At 45.0% G+C, this 22,507-nt stretch overlaps 1 protein-coding gene across 7 annotated transcripts in view; it reads left to right on the forward strand.

Moving 5' to 3' along the window:
* HEG1 (heart development protein with EGF like domains 1) overlaps positions 1-22,507 on the forward strand; it is a 90,008-nt gene that overhangs the window by 62,165 nt on the left and 5,336 nt on the right. For all 7 annotated transcript variants that reach the window (XM_033210962.1, XM_033210963.1, XM_033210959.1 and 4 more), the window contains 4 exons: positions 2,993-3,035; positions 3,166-3,203; positions 15,649-15,736; positions 19,689-19,863. In XM_033210962.1, the coding sequence (XP_033066853.1) occupies positions 2,993-3,035; positions 3,166-3,203; positions 15,649-15,736; positions 19,689-19,863 (344 nt within the window). The remainder of the gene's footprint in view (positions 1-2,992; positions 3,036-3,165; positions 3,204-15,648; positions 15,737-19,688; positions 19,864-22,507) is intronic.

A 22,507-nucleotide genomic window follows, 5' to 3' on the forward strand; every position in this document is an offset into this window, starting at 1 on the left:
GGCTGGTGTGACATCAGCCTGCCCCAGTGCCGAGATGGGTGGGGAGGAGTCACTAAGAAGTAAGCAATCCCCAGTGGCTGCCCTGCAGCCTTAGCCATCCACAGATCATCCAGGGCAGCTTCCCCCACTCCCACGACCTGCTGCAGCATGAGGCAGAGGCACACACAGGAGGAGGGCCACCGGACACGGGAGAGGCAGGAGCACTCAGCTGCCTCCTTAGAGAAGACCCCACCTGTGTGAGGCCAGCCGAGAACTCAGGTATCAAAGATTGAGAGATGGGGCCTCCTTACTCCTTCCCTAAACGGGATGCAATTATGCTCTACCCGTGGCATAAAGTGAAAGCACCTAGTGAAAACTGATTTGATAAAATAAGATTGAAAAATATGTAAGAGGTAAATCAGGTTGAAAGGGAAATTAACAGACTGTTTTGTTGAAGCCAGAAGGAAAGTGAATATGCAGAATGAGACACAGCAGGGTCCTGCACGCTTGGTAAAAGAAGGCCCCTCACTTAAGTGCTGAGGTTCCCAGACACTGAGGCAAAAAGAGAAACATGACTTTGAAAAGAGTCAGGGTCCCTAAAATAAAGAACAGCTGTTCAGGAGCATCCCTGTCTTTTAAAACAATGGGGCCAAGAGAAATTTCTCTGGGGCATCCTCATCAAGAGGTTACTGAGTGGTATTGTAGCAAAGCAGTCCATGACATCCCCAAATAAATACCACAGGGACTTTCCCATGGCTGCTGCTTGTAACAAAAAGGCCTTTAATACAAGAGATTGTAGCTCAGAAAAGTGATTCTGTGGGGCCAAAACAGTGCAGTCCAGGTGCACAGCTCTCTAATATCTTCCGTGAGACATATTACAGTTGATTTTGTTTTTGAAACTGTATTCCACAACCCTCTAGTGATATGTTAATAGAAAGTCTGTAACAATAAAGCAGGTGCCAGAGATGTTCAGCTGCTAACATTAAGAAAGTAGGAGGAGGAGCCGGGCGCGGTGGCTCACGCCTGTAATCCCAGCCCTTTGGGAGGCCGAGGCAGGCGGATCACGAGGTCAAGAGATCGAAACCATCCTGGCAAACACGGTGAAACCCCGTCTCTACTAAAAATACAAAAAAAAAAATTAGCCGGGCATGGTGGTGGGCGCCTGTAGTCCCAGCTTCTTGGGAGGCTAAGGCAGGAGAATGGCGTGAACTCGGGAGGCGGCAGAGCTTGCAGTGAGCGGAGATCGCACCACTGCACTCCAGCCTGGGCAACAGAGTGAGACTCCGTCTCAAAAAAAAAAGAAAGTAGGAGGAGGAAGAACATTCAACACATCATCATGAGGAAAGTTATCATGCACAAGGATGCTGGACCCGGCCCACAGGGCCCCTCTCGCCAGTCCCCTGTCCCTCCTCACCCCCAGCCATGCATGCTGCTGGCCCCCCTAACCCACCATTAGCATGTCTGCTATCCCATCAAGTATTGCAGCTCTACCACTCTGTACCTTTTCTTATTCGGGATCTTTTATGTGATGTATCCCATACATTAACCCTGAATCACATTTTTATCATTCCTTGCAGCAGAGAATTTGTCTGTGAGGCCATTTTTCATTGTCTGCTTTCATTCAAGCATGCGTTATAGCTCATGGTGTTCTGTCGTCTTATCGTTGTGTTGAAAATGTTCTGTGATCACAGAAATTCAGGAACTGCTGATCCAGGGAAATGGCCGGGCCACAACTGCTTCAGTGAAGTAGTGTTCCAGGAGCCGCACCACTCAAGGGTTCAAAATTCTGTTCTTGGGCAAGGTGCCGATTAACACACATCTAGATATGTCCAAAATCCCCTACACAGACTACAGGGTGAGCATTCTGTTATGAAAACCTGGGAACACACCAGAACTGTGCCCCAGAAGATGTCACCCACAGCTCCCCCGTTCTCATGGAAGGGTGTCAGCAGGGCCGTTATCAGGTTACAGGTTTGATTTACATTAAGAAGGTGAGCCATATGTTTTTGCGATGGAAGGAGGTTCCCCAGGGGACATTCTTCAGCTATAGAGAACTTTTAAATGAATTGCATTGGTCATATAATAATTACAACTACATGCCTGACACGGTGGCTCATGCCTTTAATCCTAGTACTTTGGGAGGTGGAGGTGGGCAGATCATCTGAGGTCAGGAGTTTGAGCAGCCTGGCCAACATGGCGAAACCTCATCTCTCCTAAAAATACAACAATAAGCCAGGCTTCATGGCGGGCCCCTGTATTCCCAGCTACCTGGGAGGCTGAAGCAGGAGAATCGCTTGAACCCAGGAGGTGGAAGTTGCAGTGAGCCAAGATGGTGCCACTGCACTCCAGCCTGGGCGACAAAACAAGACTCCATCTCAAAAAATAATAATTACAACTACAAAACATTGATTTAGTGGTTACTGTGTACCAGACCTGTACTAAGCCATTTGAATGCCTTAATTTCACTTAATCACCTCCAATAAAATACTTTTTATAGCTGGAGATTGAGAGCCACAAAGAGGTTAAGAAAAGTTTCTTGATAAGGTTAAGATTTGAAGCCGGGCACAGTGACTCAAGCCTGTAATCCCAGCACTTTTGGAGGCAGAGGCGGGCAGATAACTTCGAACTCAGGAGTTCGAGACAAGCCTGAGCAACAGGGTGAAACCCCATGTCTACTAAAAATACAAAAATTAGCTGGGCATGATGGCACATGCCTGTAATCCCAGCTACTTGGGAGGCTGAGCCTGGAGAATCCCTTGAATCCAGGAGGTGGAGGTTGCGGTGAGCCAAGATGGCACCACCCCACTCCAGCCTGGGCGACAGAGTGGGACTGTCTCAAAAAAAAAAAAAAGTTGCGCTGGCAACAGTATTTAAATGAGGATCATTCCAAAGCAATTTGCAGGCTTCTGGTACTAGAATAATCTTGTGGACTTTAGGGTGGCTGGCATTTAATTAACTGGGAGTTTGGGAGAGGTAAACAGACACACTCATGCATTTTCCTTTTCTTTTTCAGCATGTGAAGATGGATATAGGCTTGAAAATGAAACCTGCATGAGGTAGGCTCAAAGTTCATTTAGTCTCGTTTTGTTACAAATCTTATCGAGAAGTTATTTAGATAAATTGTCTCACTTATTTCTTTTGAGATTTGAAACTAATTCTTACCCTTATTTCTTTCTTGGTTTGCAGTTGCCCATTTGGCCTTGGTGGTCTCAACTGTGGAAACCGTAAGTGTACAAAAGTGGACCATTATGCGTGGGCAGGGGCCTGGCCCTGTTGTTAGTGCACAGGTGTCAGTCTCCTCCCACTTCCCTCAATTCACACCCACTGTCTTCTTAGGTTCTGTGCCGATGGCATGGGGGCAACAAAGAGAAAGGCTGGGCATTGTGGCTCATGCCTGTAATCCCAGCACTTTGGAAGACGGAGGCAGGAGGATCACTTAAGGCCAGGAGTTAGAGACCATTTTGGCCAACATGTTGAAACCCCATCTCTAGTAAAAATAAAAAATTAGCTGGGTGTGATGGCACGTACCTGTAATCCTAGCTACTTGGGAAACTGAGGTGAGAGAATCACTTGAACCTTTGAGGCAGAGGTTGCAGTGAGCCGAGATCACGCCACGACACTTCAGCCTGGACGACAGAGCGAGACTTCATTTAAAAAACAACAACCACCAGAAAAAAAAATAAAAGAGAGAAGGATTTGACTGGTGCTGTTTAGGGGCTCAAGGTCTGGGCAGGGAGAGAAACACTCACTCCTAAATAGCCCTGCTGTGTGCTGAGTGTTACTGTGATAACCAGACATGGGGTGTGGATGGGGAGGCAGGGACTGTGCCCCGTCCCTACACAGAAAGAATGGGAGGACAGTCAACAGTACTTCTTGGAGGGTGTGGAATTAGAGGAATAGTTGGAAAGATTTAAACTGGCGGGTATAGGGGGAGGACATCCCAGGCAGAGGGAACAACTTAGACAAAGGTCTTGAGGCAGCCGTGGGCCCTTGGTGTTCTGGGGACAGTGTGTAAGTGGGCGTGGCTGGAGGATAGGAAGATAGGAAGGCAGAAAGTAGAGGATTTGGGTTGGCAAAGTATATGGGGTCTGAACTGTTGGCGTTGAGATCACCAGGCTGAGGAGTGTAGACTAACCAATAACTGTCAGGCAGGGCAAAAGTCTTAGAGCAGGAAAGCAGTTTGATCAAGGAAAGCAATTTGGGCTGCATTGAGAACAGACTGTACGGAGGAGAATGTGGGCGTGCAGCTTAGAGATTTCCAGCATAGTCCCCCCAGGCATGCTAGAGACACACTTAGGAATCCTCTCTGCTCCAAGTGGAAGTAGAGGGTGGAACTCCAAGCAGCCAAGAGTGTTGGTGGGGACTGTGAGCGTGGTGTGTTTTGCACCTAATCCAGTTCTTGGAGAAAAGCAACTGTGATTCATTTAAGATTGCTTGCACTGACATTTTCTTATATTGATACATTAGAAATGGAAATTATCAGCAAAATTAAATTTGGGGATATAGCATATCATAGGATGTAACAGAAATACTAACAATGAAGATTTTAGTTTGGGACAGCTTTGTCTCTCATCCTACAGACAAATGTGCCAGTGGACTGTATTCTAAGTTTACTAGAAGGAAAGTAGATATGATTTTATTGAATGTGTGTAAAAAAGCCGCCTGTTTCTATTCCCCAATGGTATACCTCACATCTGACTTCTTCAGTGGTGTTTTCTTTGTTCGTAAAGGTTTTCTATTAGCAAGTTTCATTATTGACCTTCTTTGAGCATAACTAAAAAATAAAAATAATGAAATAAAATCAAACACATTCAATGCTGAATATAAAACTGACATAAAACTCTCTTGGTGCACCCAGCATGGAGCTACTGTCAGGCCAGAGTCTAGAGACTTAGAATTACATATCCATTTAGGATTACTGACTTTGGTCATCTGATTTATCTTGACTGCAAACTAGCAAGAGGTTACAGAAGATAGTCTCAGAGGAAGACTAGGGAGGCACTTCTAGAAGCAATTATATGTATAGTCTTATTGAGTAGAGAGGGAGAAGCCCACAGAATTGATATTTGTTTTTTTGTTTGTTTGTTTGTTTGAGATGGAGTCTTGTTCTGTCTCCAGGCTGGAGTGCAGTGGCGTGATCTCGGCTCACTGCAACCTCCGCCTCCTGGGTTCAAGCGATTTTCTTGCCTCAGTCTCCCAAGTAGCTGGGAAAACAGGCACACGCCACCACGCCCAGCTAATTTTTGTATTTTTATTAGAGACAGGGTTTCACCATGATGGCCAGGATGATCCCGATCTCTTGACCTCGTAAATCTGCCCACCTCAGGCTCCCAAACTGCTGGGATTACAGGTGTGAGCCACCGCGGCCCGCCGATGTTTGTTTTTTAAGTAGCAATCTGCAACCCTAAGTGGTGTAGTAAACAAGCCTGTACTCTTTAGAAGTCCCAGAGGACACTGTGGGGCCATAGCACCACGTGGGCACGGCCCTTCACTCCGATGGACCCCAGTTATCACGCGCTAAATGGTATTTGGTACACTCAGTTTAATAAGGCAAGGAAGTTATCATATTTTAGGCTTTTGTGTTTAATAAAGAATAGTCAGAATTCTTTCTAGGTGTCAATGCTTCACAGGGTAGGCTTGAGTATTTTGGAGATTTGGCTTATGTAAAACAGTATGGATGGCAGTACATGTCCTTTTCTAAAGATCAGCATTCAGGCAAGTCAGTTTCGCAGCTGGGCTCAGGGTCTTTATGCTTTCAGGGTGTTTAGGAGGCTATCTGTGCCTTAAAGGGGCTGCCTGGTCTTCAGAGTGGTGTGTGTTCATTTTTTTGTATGAATCTCATTTCTCACTTGAAACCAGAACAGAGTCACAGAGAGCTCGTAAACTGATCAGAGAATGGAGTAGCCTGTGCACAAAAATAGATGAGAAAATCTATAACGTTTCAATGTGGAAAAAGGAGGCTGAACAGAAGTTTAAGATATTTGAGACTTGTTTCTCAAATGCTGGAATACTAGAACTACATGGTGTGTGTGTGTGTGTGTGTGTGTGTGTGTGTGTATACATATATAGTCTTTCAGAAGAGATGCTTCAAGGCTAAGAGTAGAGGTTGCGTCACAAGCCTGCAGACGTGATCCTAAGATATTATAAGTATTAGAAACAGAGACGCTTAGACAATTTCATGCAGCATGGATTAAAAATAATGTGAGGGAAGGAGGCTCAAGGTGCAGCAGACCTGTATCACATGTGCAAGAAACTCATCTGAATGCAATCCACCTGATGGCAGAGAAAGAGAGATCCAGTGAGACAGGTGAGAGGTATGGGGGTGTGGCCACCCTGTTCTCCACGTGTGCCCCTCAGGTGAGCCAGGGAGCAGGAGGTAAGAGATATGACCTGCTGAGTCCTCTTGGGGCCTCTCATCCCTGACAGGCCTCTCATAGAATGAGCTACTGCTTTAACCCTGCTTTGGTCAGACAGCTCCCTAGTTTTTATTTTTTATTTTTAGGGATGAGATCTCTCTCTGTTGCCCAGGCTGGAGTGCAGTGGCCTGATCGTGGCTCACTGTAGCCTCAATCTCTCAGGCTCAAGCAATCCTCCAACGTTGGTCTCCCAAAGTGTTAGGATTACAGGCGTGAGCCACCGCACCTGACCCCTAAATAAGTTTTATTAGAAAATGCTTCATGTTTCTCATCGAATGGAATAGTGATCCATTGAGGGAACATGAGTCTATAAAGGGTTACAGGACAGGGGCGTGAGCTGCAGGGCATTATTCTGAGTGGCATTGGTAATTTTTCTGGGAGATTATTAAGTACTATACATGTTTGGGGATGCTATTTCCCTATGTCATTGACTAGTCTGTAAATTCTTCAGTCAGGAAAAAGTCAAGCCCTCCCCATTATGTTTGTGGGGTTTTGGAAGTAGCCAAGATTTCTCTCTGATGCCTCAGACTTCCTTTTCCTTCCCATTAGTCCAAGTCACTGTCACTGTGTCCAGCAGAGGGCAGAGGCCTGTCTGGATGGTTTGCTCCTGGCCACCTTTTGGAACTGGCAGCTTATCATTAGTGTGGTAACTGTTGTTATTCTGCGATGGCATGTAAATATCACTTTATCATTTTGATATCTCTATTAGTTTCAATGTTGCAAGGCAGTTAATATTATAGTGGCTGATTATAAGTAGCACTTGCCACCTGCCTCTTTCTCTGAGGTCTGGGCCCAGACCTGGGTGTTGGTTAAGGAGTTGGGAATTCATCCCTCTCTATGGTGATAGCATCTTGGGAGTCTGTGACTCAGCATTCAATGTTTTGTGCCAAATATCAGGGCTCTGACCGCCCACCGCTGTTACTCCCATTATTGCCACCTAAGACAGCAGGGGCCTTCCTGGGGCTGTGACTCAGGCTGGATTTTTCATAGGCAAGAAATGCTTCTTCTCTATGCAGACTTCTTAGGGCACATGCTCTACCCAAGCCCAGTGAGGCTGGGGAGGCTGGCTTTTTCCAGCCAAGCACACAGTCTTAAGATTTTCTTGCTCCTACATTCCTTGCAATCATCCAACTCCAGTAGATTTGGGCATTAGGCATAACCTATGTCCTACTCCTGTAAAAGTTTCTGTTCGCTTTCTAGTTGTGCCCAGAGTTCAGTCCTTACTCCTTACAGAGAAACTGGAAAGGGTAGGGCACGGTGGCTCACGCCTGTAATCCCAGCACTTTGGGATGCTGAGGCAGGAGAGTCGCTCGAGGTCAGGAGTTCAAGACTAGACTGGCCAACATGGTGAAACCTCATCTCTACTAAAAATAAAAAAATTAGCTGGGCGTGGTGGCATGCACCTGTAATCCCAGCTACTCGGGAGGCTGAGGCAGGAGAATCACTTGAACCTGGGAGGCAGAGGCTACAGTGAGCCGAGATCGCACCATTGCACTCCAGCCTGGGCTATAAAGTGAGACTCTGTCTCAAAAAATAAATAAATGAATAAATAACTGGAAAGGGCAGGACAAGCCTTTCTCTCAAGTCTTCACCACCTGTGGAAGAGCAGGCCCTGCTGGAGCAGGGGCCCCGCTCCTGGGCAGCGCAGGTCTGCACCTTTCTTATCACTGCTCTCCTTTTAATTTTCTAAACATGTAAAATATCTCTCTGTTTATATCCCAGATTCCACCAGTTCCAATAGCAAATATACCATTTGCCAGATGGCCCCAGAATTCTTTTAGGAATGTGTCATCAGACGTGTCTCTCTCTCCCCCTGCCTCCACCCTTTTCTTAGGGCGTGCACATTTCCTCTATTGCTGGAAGCTGACGTTGGTTCCTCCTCACAGTTTCATAATTGCTCTCATGACACTTTGGGTTGTTTAGCCTTTTTTCTGTTTTTCAAATAAATTCCTTTTTAAAAAAATAACAATGTAGCACATGCCCAATAATTTCCCCTATTTTAACCCAAATTAATTAGAAAATAGAAGTTAAGGGAAGAGGAGAGTAAAGTAAACAATCTCACCACCCGTTAAACACTATGTTCACCACATTTCCTTACTACTAAGTGTGGGGCATAGGCCAGCAGGATCCATGTCACCTTGGAGCTTGTTGGAAATGCACAGCTTCGCACTCCCAACTCCAGACCCACTGAATCCAAATCTGAATTTTCACCAGGCCCATAAATTTAGTTAATACACAGATTCATATGCATATTAAAGTTTGAGAAACACTGGTATTACATATTTTTCCAGAGATATATATGTGTGTGTCTTTTTAAGAGAAATTGAATCTCACTGAATATACTGTTCTGTGACCTGCTTTTAAAACTAGTAAACTGTGGAATGTTTTCACTTACATGATTTTATAATGTCACTTTTGATAGTCCTGTGGAATTCTGCTCTATGGACATACTGTAATTTGCTTAACCATTCCTCTCACTGCCTTTCAAAAGTCTCTTTTTAAAATATTCTTGGCCGGGCGCGGTGGCTCAAGCCTGTAATCCCAGCACTTTGGGGGGCCGAGACGGGTGGATCACGAGGTCAGGAGATCGAGACCATCCTGGTCTACACGGTGAAACTCCGTCTCTACTAAAAAATACAAAAAAAAAAACTAGCCGGGCGAGATGGCGGGCACCTGTAGTCCCAGCTACTCGGGAGGCTGAGGCGGGAGAATGGTGTAAATCCGGGAGGCGGAGCTTGCAGTGAGCCGAGATCGCACCACTGCACTCCAGCCTGGGCGACAGAGTGAGACTCTGTCTCAAAAAAATAAATAAATAAAATAAAATAAAATATTCTTGTCATCTAAGCCATTTTTTTTTGTTTTTTTTGTTTGCTTTTGTTTTATTTTTTGGTTTTCTTTTCTTTCTTTTTCTTTTTTTTTTGAGATGGAGTTTCACTCTTGTTACCCAGGCTGGAGTGCAATGGCAAGATCTCGGCTCACTGCAGCCTCCACCTCTGCGGTTCAAGGGATTCTCCTGCCTCAGCCTCCCGAGTAGCTGGAATTACAGGCGCTCGCCACCACACCTGGCTAATTTTTTGTATTTTTAGCAGAGACACGGTTTTATCATGTTGGCCAGGCTGGTATCGAACTCCTGAACTCAGGTGATCCACCTGCCTCAGCCTCCTAAAGTGCTGGGATTACAGGCGTGAGCCACCGCGCCTGGCCCCATTTTTCTGTTTCATGGTTTTTGTCTTTTTGTGATTGTAGAGCTCACATAATTCTCCTAGATTACTTTTTTCTGACCACAGACTTTTTTTCCATCCCTCTGTCATATTTGCCACATGTCTCTTTTGTAGGTCATCCTTTTCATTCCAATGGTCTGCACCTCTTCAGAGGAGAGCTCTTCCCCACAGCCTCCCAGCATAGCCAGCAGGGAGTGAGAGTCTGCCTTCCCCGCTGACAGCCCTCTTCCCGTGAAGTCAGACATTCCACTTAAATATCATTCTGCACTGTCTCCCCAGCCCAGCCCACGGTCTCATGGCAGGTGTAGAAGGTGTCTTTAGTTGTGTTCACCCAGTCGTTGCCTTGTGTTATAAAAGACTTAAACCAATAGAAGTGCTGCGTGTTGGTGGGAGTCACTCAGAACAAACATCCAGGAAGACAGCACTAAACTGCTTAGGAAGGAGGGAGAATCCATTAATATTACCCAGAAGGCAGCTGGAAGTCTCATTCAGCTAAAAGCAGTCATTTTATTCGGTCTTGACTGGCCTCCCTTCACTTCAAATGGGGGAAGGCAGGGATTGGGGAGAAGGAACTGCTGCTCTGTACCCAACCTTCCTACTAGTAGGAACTGTTTGGTGAGGTGGAAGGGATAGAGTTGTGTAAAACATCAGGAGAAAGTGACAGAATCATGTGGGGCACTGTCACAGTGGAGAGTGGTGGGCACTGGGTATGTTCACACCGTGCCTGTAGACTTGAAAAAGGTGAATTTCAGAAGGTACAGGGGAAAATAAGAATGCTGTGAACAGAGATGGAAGAGGAATGGAAAGATTTTAAAGGCAAAAATTGTCTGAGTGCAGTGGCTCACACCTGTAATCCCAGCACTTTAGGAGGCCGAGGAGGGAGGATTGCTTGAACCCAGAAATTTGAGACCAACCTGGACAACACAGCGAGACCAAAAAAAAAAAAAAAATTCAGCCAGGCATGGTGGCATGCGCTTCGTGTCCCAGCCACTTGGGAAACTGAGGTGGGAGGATCACTTGAGCTGGGGAGTTTGAGGTTGCAGTGAGCTGTGATCATGCCACTGCACTGCAGCCTGGGTGACAGAGCAAGACCCTGTCTCAAAAAAAGATTAAAAAATAAAAGGCAAAATTCTAACTATAAATCATGAGTGAGCTCGGTGAGGAAAAATATGGAGAGAACAGAATGCATTGTAAGACAAAAACTAATGTGGCTACCTAGAAAGTTCTGTAATGTGTTCAAGAATCTTAAAGGAAGGTTGGCTAAGGTTCTCCTGGAGTAAGTGAGCCTAGCTAGCCTAAGCGACAAAGAGAGTTTATTGGAAGGATCCTGGCATCAGGAGTGGCAGGAACCAAGGAAGTGGGGGAAGGAAGCTCAGCAGCTGAGGGTAGCAAGGGGCTTCCTATGAGAGCATGTGTTGCCATGACTGCATCCTCATGTCTCGTCTCCGCTTTTTGCCGTGTGTCTGTACACAGGCTCTCCTTCCCAGACAACATGATGGAAAATAGGGTCACCAAGCAGCTCTTGGTCAGGGGTGGGGAGGTCACTAGCTCACAATTTTGAAAGCGATGGCCCTCTCTTTCCCACATTCCTGGGAAGTAACTAATGGATCCAGTTTGGATGGTGGGTTTATTCCAGGACCAGCCAGCTGTGTCCAGGGGATGGTGTTACATGTCAGAGTGTGCCCACCCCCAGCTGCAGTTGGAAGGGGTGCACAGTTCTCAGAAGGGGGGCGGCTAAGCAGATAGTCCAGTAGATCCCATCCAAATAAGCATATAAACATAGACAAATACGGCTCTGAGGAAAGGCTAAGGCCCAGAATGTGCTGTTGGTTTGATGAAAGATGCTAACAGTGATGACAACAATGTCAAGCTGTGAAGAATCAGGGAAATCATGGAGCCATTGCTTGAGAAAGACTGAAATGTCAACAAATGCCAAGAAGAAAGTAGGACTAAGAATCCCAAGCTCTTCATTCTGGAAAATCTTTTCACACTAGAAAGGATAGGACAGACAAGCCTAAGATGACATTCATTGCCTCTGTCTCACCTAAATAAATATTCAGAGCACCTCTGAAGCTAGGAAACACTTCATTTGGCACTTATTCAAATCCGTGCACCTCTACATCATCATAAATCTAAAATCAGTACTTAACCCCAAAAGATCATTTGTAGAGTGATTTTAAGAAGATCTGTGGGGGATATTACAAGGTTACAGTGACATGACTGCCAAAGAACCTCAAATGTACTCTTTAAAAAATGTGTATGTGTATATATACACAATGTCAAGATTTCAGGGAGGGGTGTTTGTATGTGTGTGTGTGCGTGTGCACGTATGTAAATATGCAAATACAATTTGGGAAGTGCAGAAAAGCACAAAGAAGAAAGCAAGTTCCCCACCATTACCCGAGGCAATACTAACTTGTGTAGACGTTTTGGTGAGCCCCCTCCCAGGCTCTTTCTCTCTGCTTGTGTGCTGGGTGGTCTCCTGGCTTTCAGCCCAGTGCTCTTTCCTCTCCCGTGTAATCAAAACCAGTGCTACCCACGGTCTGGTCCATTGGCTGGCAGCAGCACCATCCCATAGAAGCCCCTAGAAGTGCAGGTTCTGAGCCCCTGCCCAGTACGACTGCACCAAATCTCTTGGAGCAGGGACCAGGAATCTGGGTTTTAACAAGGCTTGTGGGTGACTGAGATGCAGACGGGAGTTTGAGAAGCCCTCATCTATGCCAGTGCTACGCAGCTTGTAGTCTGCCGTGTGAAGTGTTACTGGACTGTGGCAAGATGACACAGAAGTTGAGAGTGAGCACTTAGAAATGTTTATATTAACTTGACATAACTGTGACATCCAAGCATGGGAGCCTTGGAAAAGAGTTTTATTATATTTTACAAATATATCAGTCCACAGTCAACTCCTTTAAAAAAAAAATGAGAAAGTTAAATTTATGATAGTTGGTACCTGTGGGGACAGATGAGGGGAGGAGCACGTGGGACTTTATTTTCTTTATTTAAAAAGAATATCCAGGTTGGGTGCAGTGGCTCACACCTGTAATCCCAGCACTTTGGGAGGCCAGGGTGAGAGGACCACTTGAGACCAGGAGTTCAAGACCAGCCTGGACAACATAGTGATACCCTGTCCCTACAAAAACCAAAAATTAGCTGCGCCCATGATCCCAGCTGCTTGGCAGGCGTCCATGGTCCCAGCTGCTTGGCAGACTGAGACAGAAGGATTGCTTGAGCCCAGGAGTTGAAGGCTGCAGTGAACTGTGATTGTGCCACTGCACTCTACTTTGGGCAACATAGTAAGACCTGTCTCAAAAAAACAAAACAAAAAAAAGGATAACCAGAAACACAAACAAGCAAGCAAAAACTGGTCCCCAGGCCAGGCGCAGTGGCTCACACCTGTAATCCCAGCACCATGGGAGGCCAAGGTGAGCGGATCACTGGAGGCCAAGAGTTCGAGACCAGCCTGGCCAACATAGCGAAACCTCATCTCTATTAAAAGTACCAAAAAATGAGCTGGGCATGCTGGCACCTGCCTGTAATCCCAGCTACTCAGGAGGTTGAGGCATGAGGATTGCTTGAACTTGGGAGAAAGAGGTTACAGTGACCCAAGATCACACCACTGCACTCCAGCCTGGGCGATGGAGCCAGCCTCTGTAAAAATAAAAAAACCAAAAAACTGGTCCTTGACCACAGACAGTTTGAGAAGCACTGCTCTATACCATCTGTGTTTCTTTTTAGACAAAACTGCTTGTTTCAAACAGGAACCTGCCACAGCTTCAGCCACTTGCAAGGGTCACCTCTAAAATGGATACTTCTTTTGCTGGAAATGAGAAAACTTAACTTGGTGTGGAAGGATAAGCAGGAGCTAGACTCTCGTCTTTAGGAAAAAAGGGAGCCACGGAGGGTTTTTTAAAGCAGGGAAATGGCAAGATCAGATTTGCTTTCTGTAGTGAGTGAACAAGACTGGGCACAGGTGGATGCACTGGGAAGCAGCTGCAGTTGTCCAGACAAGGGATGATGGTAGCTCAGAGCCATGTTGGGGGAGATGAAGAAAAGTGGATAAATTCAAGAGGTTTGTTTTCTGTCTTCACTTTTGTTAAAAAAGAAACTTTGAAATACATGTGTTGGGAGGTAAGGAAGAGAATGTGTTTATTCTGTGGCTTGGCTTTGTTTCCTGTGTATCTTAATACTGACAGTTTTTGTATGCTAATACTGATGGTTTTACATAATAGTCAGGTTTCTATGCTATTTATTTAAATAAAAGGATAGGTAAATTGTTGCATGGCTTGTATTTGCTCAAAGTCTGCCTGCTGCCTGTCTTCACTCTCAACCAGCACCTAGTGCTCTGGGAGCTTGGTGAGGAGGGGAGGAGCGTGTCAGCCCTGTACCTCATCCTTGTTTACAAGGACAAGAGAGCATGAGACCCTAGACAGCATGGCTCCAATCTTAATTTACTATCGAGAATCCAGCTACTGGTGTTTCATCCTGGATCCTACAACTAGAGAACACAATTTTCATTATATTTCCACAACCAAAAAATCAATCAGAATATTTAATAAAATTTATTGAAGATATGATTTTGCCAGAAATAGATATAAAAGCAACTAAAGCTTTTAATATTGCTTTCTACATATGATATGTACTTGCTTAATCACTGCTAATTTCTGGTAATTAAATTTGATGTGTATTTATTGAGCTACTCAGTCCCTAGTATGACTGATGCAGTGATTCCCAGACTCTAGACTTAACTGATCAGTAATGTTCCTTATAAAATTGGGGAGTCTAACCTAGGGTTGCCTTCTTTTTATTTTATGAAGTAAAAATCTAGAACTGAATCAAGAATTTTTAGGCCAGGCATGGTGGCTCAAGCCTGTAATCCCAGCACTTTGGGAAGCAAGGCAGGCGGATCTTCTGAGGTTAGGAGTTGGAGATCAGCCTGGCCAACATTGTGAAAACGCATCTCTACTAAAAATACAAAAAAATTAGCAGGGCACGGTGGCATGTGTCTGTAATCCAAGCTACTTGGGAGGCTGAGGCAGAAGAATCGCTTGAACCCGGGAGGTGGAGGTGGTTCAGTGAACTGGGATCGCACCGTTGCACTCCAGCCTGGGCAATAAGAGCAAGACTCCGTCTAGGAAAAACAAAAAGAATTTTTATATCTACTATTACCATTAACTCAAAAAATTAAACAACACCAAAGGGTGGGAAGTGGCCAAGAAAAGATTCTGCGTTATCTGCATTACTTTTTTATTTATTTTTATTATTTTGAGACAGAGTCTCACTGTGTCACCCAGACTGGAGTGCAGTGGCGGGATCTCGGCTCACTGCAAGCTCCGCCTCCCGGGTTCACGCCATTCTCCTGCCTCAGCCTGCCAAGTAGCTTGGGACTACAGGCGCCTGCCACCGCGCCCGTAGTTTTTGTATTTTTAGTAGAGATGGTATTTCACCGTAGTCTCGATCTCCTGACCTTGTGATCCGCCCACCTCAGCCTCCCAACATGCTGGGATTACAGGCGTGAGCCACTGCAGCCAACCCAAAAAAGGGAGCTTTTTGGCCAGGCACGGTGGCTCACGCCTGTAATCCTAGCACGTTGGGAGGCTGAGGCGGGTGGATCACGAGGTCAGGAGATTGAGACCATGCTGGCTAGCACAGTGAAACCCCGTCTCTACTAAAAATACAAAAAATTCGCCAGGCATGGTGGCAGGCGCCTGTAGTCCCAGCTACTCGGGAGGCTGAGGCAGGAGAATCGCTTGAACCTGGGAGGCGGAGGTTGCAGTGAGCAGAGATCACATCACTGCACTCCAGCCTGGGTGACAGGGTGAGACTCTCTCCAAAAAAAACAAAGAACCTTTCTCAATACGGAGAGGCTTGGAGATAGCCATTGAGGATCCCTTGCCAGAGAGTAAGAAGTTGTAGGCGCAGGCACTCCTCAAGGCAGGGTGGTGACTGTAGAGTCAGGGGAGACCATTCTTGAGAACTCACTCATTCCTTCATTACCTCTAGCCAATCCGCTTTTTTGTTTGTTTTACGTTTAGCCTATCAGCTTATCACTGTGGTGATCGCAGCTGCCGGAGGTGGGCTCCTGCTCATCCTAGGCATCGCACTGATTGTTACCTGTTGCAGGTAAGTGATGAGAGTTCAGATTCCAGTCCTGTTCCTTTGCCTGTGCTATACAAGGGTCAGATTCTATTCTCTTACAGAGTACTTGAGATGGTTCACAATATTAAATCATTATGTGACTAACCCATTTTAATAAAAGGAAAAAGGGAATTCACGATAGTTGGTGCCTGTAAGGAACAAGAAGGGGAGTAAATGAAACTTCATTTTCTTTATTAGAAAAGAATAGCTGAAAGCACAAGCGGGAAATGAAAAATTAAATAAATTAGGCTTCATCAGAATTAAAAACTTTTGTACTCCAAAGAACACTATCAAGAAAGTGAAAAGACAACCCATACTTGCAAATATGGATTGCATGAGAGAATACTTGCAAATTATATGTCTAATAAGGGACTTGTATCTAGACTATAGAAGGAACTCTTATAACTCAACAACCTAATTTTAAAAATGGACAAAAAACTTGAATAGACATTTCTTCAAAGAAGATATACAGATGGCCAGTAAGCACATTGTCTTAATCCATTTTGTGTTGCTGTAAAGGAATGCCTGAGGCTGGGTATATTAGTCCATTTTCATACGGCTGATAAAGACATACCCAAGACTGGGCAATTTGCAAAAGAAAGAGGTTTAATGGACTTACAGTTCCACGTGGCTGGGGAGGCCTCACAATCATGGTGGAAGGCAAGGAGGAGCAAGATACGTCTTACATGAATGGCAGCAGGCAAAGAGAGAGAACTTGTGCAGGGGATCTCCCCCTTATAGAACCATCAGATCTCATGAGACTTGTTTACTATCATGAGAACAGCATGGGAAAGACCCACCCCCATGATTCAGCCACCTCCCACCAGGTCCCTCCCGCAACACGTGGGAATTCAAGATGAGATTTGGGTGGGGACACAGCCAAACCATATCACTGGGTAATTTCTCAAGAAAAAGGTTTAGTTGGCTCACAATTCTGATGGTTGGAAAGTTTGAGACTGGGCATCTACATCTGGTGAGGGCCTCAGGCTGCTTCAACTCCTGAAGGAAGATGAAGGGAGCTGCCTGATGAGAAAGGAAGCAAGAGGTGGGGGACTGGGGGAGAGGTATCAGGCTCTTTTGAACAACCAGCTGTCCCAGGAAAGGCATTAGTCCTTTCACGAGAGATCTGCCCTCATGGCCTGAACACCTCCCTGTAGGCCCCATCCCCCAGCACCTCCACACTGGGGATTAAATTTCAGCATGAGACTGGGTGGGGACAAACCATATCCTGATCATAGCACACACAAAAGGATGGTCAACATCATTAGTCACCTAGGAAATGCAAATCGAAACCACCATGAGACACCACTTCACGCCCACTAAGATGGCTGTTAAAAACAAACAAAACCCCAGAAAATAGCAGCTGGGCACAGTGGCTCAGCCTGTAATCTCAGCACTTTGGGAGGTCGAGGCGGGTGGATCACTTCAGATCAGGAGTCCGAGACCAGCCTGGCCAACATGGTGAAACCCCTGTCTGTACCAAAAATATAAAAAATTAGCCAGGCATAGTGGTGGGCACCTGTAATCCCAGCTACTCGGGAGGCTGAGGCAGGAGAATTGCTTGAACCCGGGAGGCGGAGGTTGCCGTGAGCTGAGATCATGCCACTGCACTCCAGCCTGGGCTACAGAGCCAGACTCCGTCTCAAAAAAAAAAAGAAAAGAAAAAAACCCAAAATAACAAGCACTGGTGAGGATGTGGAAAAATTAGAACCCCCGTACACTGCTGGTGGGAATGTAAAATGGTGCAGCTGCTTTGAAAAAGTCTGAAAGTTAAAGACAGAGTTACCATTTGACCCAGCACTTCCACTCTTAGGTATATCAAGAGAAGTGAAAAGGTGTACTCACACAAAAACTTCACATGAATGTTCGCAGCAACATTATTTACAATAGCCAAAAGGTGAAAACTCTACCAATGTTTGTCAGTAGATAAACAAAATATGGTGTATTTCTACAGTGGAATATGATTCCGGCATAAAATGAATGAAGTACTGATACATACTATAACGGGGTGAACCTTGAAAATATGCTAAGTGAAATAAGCCAGTCCCAAAAGACCACCTATTGTGTGATTCTATTTATATGACTCATCTGAAATAGGCAAATCGAATAGAGTTGGAAAGTAGATTAATGGTTGTCTAGGGCCAGGGTGGTGGGAAAAAGGGAAGAACTGGAAGATGGTGGCTAGGGGCCATGGAGTTTCTTCTTGGGGTGATGAAACTGTTCTAAAATTGTGATGATGGTTGCACAAGTCTGAATATGCTAGAAACCATTAAATGAGTGAATTGGATGACATGTGAACTGTTTCTCTGTAAAGCTATATACAGAGAGAAAGAGAAGCAGACAAAGAAAGATGAAATATTTTTGCAGTAGAGAGGTTGTAGCAGCAATGCGGGATGCTTTGGGCTTCCTGGACGCCACTGAGATTGGGTTGCTATTGGAAAAGGAAGGGAGAGGAGGAATTGATTCCCCTTCTCCATGATGATCTATTCAGATAGGGAAAATTATTGCATCTGACTTAGATGATAATAATGGCAGGAATTATCTAGATGTAACAGATGAGGGGAACCTCCCAAAATAGCTAGTTATCTTTTCTACCGCTGATATAAAGGACATTTTAAGATATCCTCTGTCTCCAAAAAGGCAGCAGAGAGCAATGTGCCCTAACTACCCAACTAGCAATGCAGGCCTTATGGTACAGCCTTTGCCTGTCATTTTCCAAATTGCTAGCAAATCATCAAGGATAAACCATATGAGTGGAAATAAATTTCAGGGGATGAGACTAGGAATGGTTACCTAGAGGGACATAACCTGAGCACTCAAGGGACAGAAGCCTCATATTTGCTACGTGTTCTGTACTATATGGTGTACCCATTTGGGGAAGGAGCCTGTGCCTGCTGGCTTCTGAGAAGAGAAGATAGTTGTGCATGAATATGTCTTTGTCTGAGCCCAGGTACCCCACCCACCAGGAAGCAACACAGTGCCAGGTCTATTCCCAACTTCCACAAAGAGCCAGCACCTAAGCCACATGCTGGGCATTCGGTTTTATGACCCCGAGTCATTTTATGCCTTCCCTAGAAAACTTATTTGTAGATTAAGTGAGGTAGAAAGAAAAAGACTTCGGATTATCCTATCCGTGACAAATATAATTTAAAACTTCTGGTCCTGGGCCGGTTAGATAGGTGAAGAACACAGATTCCAACAATTTGCCATCAGGGAAATCTCATGAGTAGCGTTTCTCTAACCTGCTGAAATGAGAATTTGTACAGGTTTATAAATAGGTGGGCTTTTTCATAAATAAACCATTCTGTTTTTATGACTTGTGAAATATTTGCTTCTTGTAGTAGAAAGAGCACTGCCCGGGGAGTTGGAGGCCTGAATTCTAGTTCCAAGCCTTCTAGTAGTAAAAGGTGACCAAGAGGACAAGTCAGGTCTCTTTACTGAGCTGGAGCTGCCGTATCTTATCCCCAGAGCTCCTGATTCAGTCAATCTGGTGGACACTCAGACTCTTCCCATGTAAATTCTGATGTTTGGGCAGCTCGGGATCCACTGGACTAGAATGAGTCTAAGGGCCCCTCTGGCTCCGGCATCCTGTGAATTTATGACCCTCGTTTTCCTGGCCACCCCCAAGACACAGTAATCTCTGTCCTGTAGAAGAGTATAGATCTGCTCTGTTGCCACTGTTTTTGTCCCCCTACCCCTGATAATCTGGTCCTTTGGGGTTGGAAGACTTTTTGCATCTTTTTTTGCACCTAACTGCATATTTACTTGTTGTAGGCAAATACCAAATAAAACAATACTAATAATACTCAGTGGGCAGCTACAAAGAAATGGAATGGTAGCTTTCAGTTGAATTTACATTATAAAATCATAGTCGGTGCTTTCACAAATATCACTTCCTTACAGAATTGAGCTTTACAAATATTTTTGTATCCCGCAGAAAGAATAAAAACGACATAAGCAAACTCATCTTCAAAAGTGGAGATTTCCAAATGTCCCCATATGCTGAATACCCCAAAAATCCTCGCTCACAGGAATGGGGCCGAGAAGCTATTGAAATGCATGAGAATGGAAGTACCAAAAACCTCCTCCAGATGACGGATGTGTACTACTCGGTGTGTATTCCTGTGTCAGGATGACCCCAGGGCCCCTGGTTCCTCTGAGAAGTAAAGTAATTCTGTTTTGTTGTAGTAAAAGCATTACAGTTAGTTAAGGGTTAAAGAGTAGTGGCATGAACCTCTGATTTGCTATTCAGTTTACCTGCAGTCTATTTGCATGGTACTTATCAGTGTTGCTATTGAGGTATGAAGGATATTTCCATAAAGCACATTATATTTATGTGGTTGTAATAGTAACCTTCTTGTTACTAAACTTGCTTTTAAGTTATAGGAATGGAAACTGAAAGGTAGAGCAAGAATTTGGTGATATTTAGGCTTTGGCCCTTTCATTTTTATCTCCTGTCTGCCATGCTTACCTTGTGTGGTTAAGTATTTAAAACTAGGGGATTGATGGCTGGGTACAGTGGCTCACACTTGTAATCCCTGCACTTTGGGAGGCCAAGGTGGGAGGATCTTGTGAGTCCAGGAGTTTGAGACCAGTCTGGGCAACATGGTGAAACCATGTCTCTACAGAAACCACGCTCATCTCTACAAGAAGTTAGCCTGGCATGGTGGTGCTTGCCTGTGGTTCCAGCTACTTGAGAAGCTAAGATGGGAGGATTGCTTGAGTCGGGGAGGCAGAGGTTGCAGTGAGCTGAGATTGCACCACTGCACTCCAGCCTGGGCAACAGAGTGAGATCCTATCTCAAAAAATAATAATAATAATAATAATAAACAACCAAAAAAACCAACTAGGGGATGGGGAAAAGGTATAAAGAGAACAACAATTCAATGTCATCCTCAACAAGCACTTCTCAGGTTTAGAATATTGTATACTCAGTAGGCCTTTAATAATTTGCTATGTCCAGCCTGCACTGCATCATATGGAAAGGTAGGAGACAACCTTGAACTCTTGCTGCTTCTCTCCCACATTGAATTTAACCTGTGTCATATTCCTGTAAACTGTTCAGCTCATTTCATATCACTGTATCAACCATAAAGCAAACACGAGCTTTATTTGAGCTGAAAAGTAAATGGTTATCAGGTGACTTCTCATGCCATGTGGAGCTGTTTAAGGAATAGCAATAAATGTGAAACCTTGCCCCATGGGGACTTAATGGTGTTAGACAATCTTGTTACAGAAACCGTAATCCCTCTGGGTTGCTGTAGGAATTAACCATGAGGATTCAGACTTTGGATGGGAGGGACAAGTTTATTCATGCTAAGGAGCTGTTTATTTCCATGGACTCTTTTTGAAAATTTTGAACCTAAAGGAAGAACAAAAAGTTACAAATAAGGATAAAAACATAAAGAGATACAAACTTAGCTCTAGGGAAAATATTCCCATTAATATTTCTGCATAGGGCTTTGTGTCTCTGTTTATCAGGAAAGTCCTTTTCCTTTACTAACTGAAGCCATAACTGAGCAGGTATTTTACCCTGGTGTGTCCCTACACTGACATCCTTTGCTCAGGACCCCTCAGCCCCAGCACGGTACAATAACCAGCAACAAACAGGCCTGTGGCATCATAGGAACCAACTTCACTGCATGTTTCCATGGTATTAAAGAGTTGCCTTAAATAAATATAGTCAAGAATGTAAATGAACCCCATTTTTATTCCAAAAATAGCAGGCTAGCCAGGCACGGTGCCTCATGACTGTAATCCCTGTAATCACTTTGGGAGGCCAAGGTATGGGGATTGCTTGACCCCAGGAGTTCAAGACCAGCCTGGGCAACATGGTGAGACCCTGTCTCTACAGATTTTTTTTTTTTTTTAAATTAGCCAGGCATGGTGGTGGACCCCTGTAGTCCCAGCTACTCAGGAGGCTAAGGCAGGAGGATCACTTAAACCCAGGAGGTCAAGGCTACAGTGAACAGTGTTTGTGCCATCGCACTCCAGGCTGGGCAACAGAGCAAGACCCTGTCTCAAAGAAGAAAAAAAAAGGCTGGGCGCAGTGGCTCATGCCTGTAATCCCAGCACTTTGGGAGGCTGAGGCAGGCTGATCATGAGGTCAAGAGATCGAGACCATCCTGGCTAACACAGTGAAACCCCGTCTCTACTAAAAATGCAAAAATTAGCTGGGCTTGGTAGTGTGTGCCTGTAGTCCCAGCTACTTGGGAGGCTGAGGCAGGAGAATCACTCGAACCCAGGAGGCAGAAGTTGCAGTGAGCCAAGATCGCGCCACTGCACTCCAGCCTGGCGACAGAGTGAGAATCCGTCTAAAAAAAAAGAAAGAGAAAGAAAAAGAAAAGAAAAGGAAGAAAGAGAGGGAAAGATAAAAAAAAGAAAGAGAAAGGAAAGGAGAAGAGAAGAGAAGAGAAAAAAGAAAAAAGAAAAGAGCTGGCTGAGCAGTCTATAGAGGCAGAGCCTAAGCTTAGGGCATGAAACTGTCACCTGGGTAGACAAGCTGTTCCACACAGTGGGCTCAGGTGTCATCCAGGTGATTCCCACACTGGGCTCTCCTGTGACTCATTTATGATACACAGTAGCTAGTATTTTATTTCTGCCAAGAAATAATTGACCTTTGGTGCTACTATGAAGGCCTCCTCAAAGTAGCCCCTCTTATTCCCAGAGAGCCTTTTTTTGAGATCAAACTGGTCACTTGAGGATTGCTGTTGGCCTCCTGGTTTGGGGTCCTAACTCCACCTGCAACTAGGTGGT

This window comes from Trachypithecus francoisi, unplaced genomic scaffold (genome assembly GCF_009764315.1).
Source record: "Trachypithecus francoisi isolate TF-2019V2 unplaced genomic scaffold, Tfra_2.0 Lachesis_group0, whole genome shotgun sequence".
Taxonomy (NCBI): Eukaryota; Metazoa; Chordata; class Mammalia; order Primates; family Cercopithecidae; genus Trachypithecus; species Trachypithecus francoisi.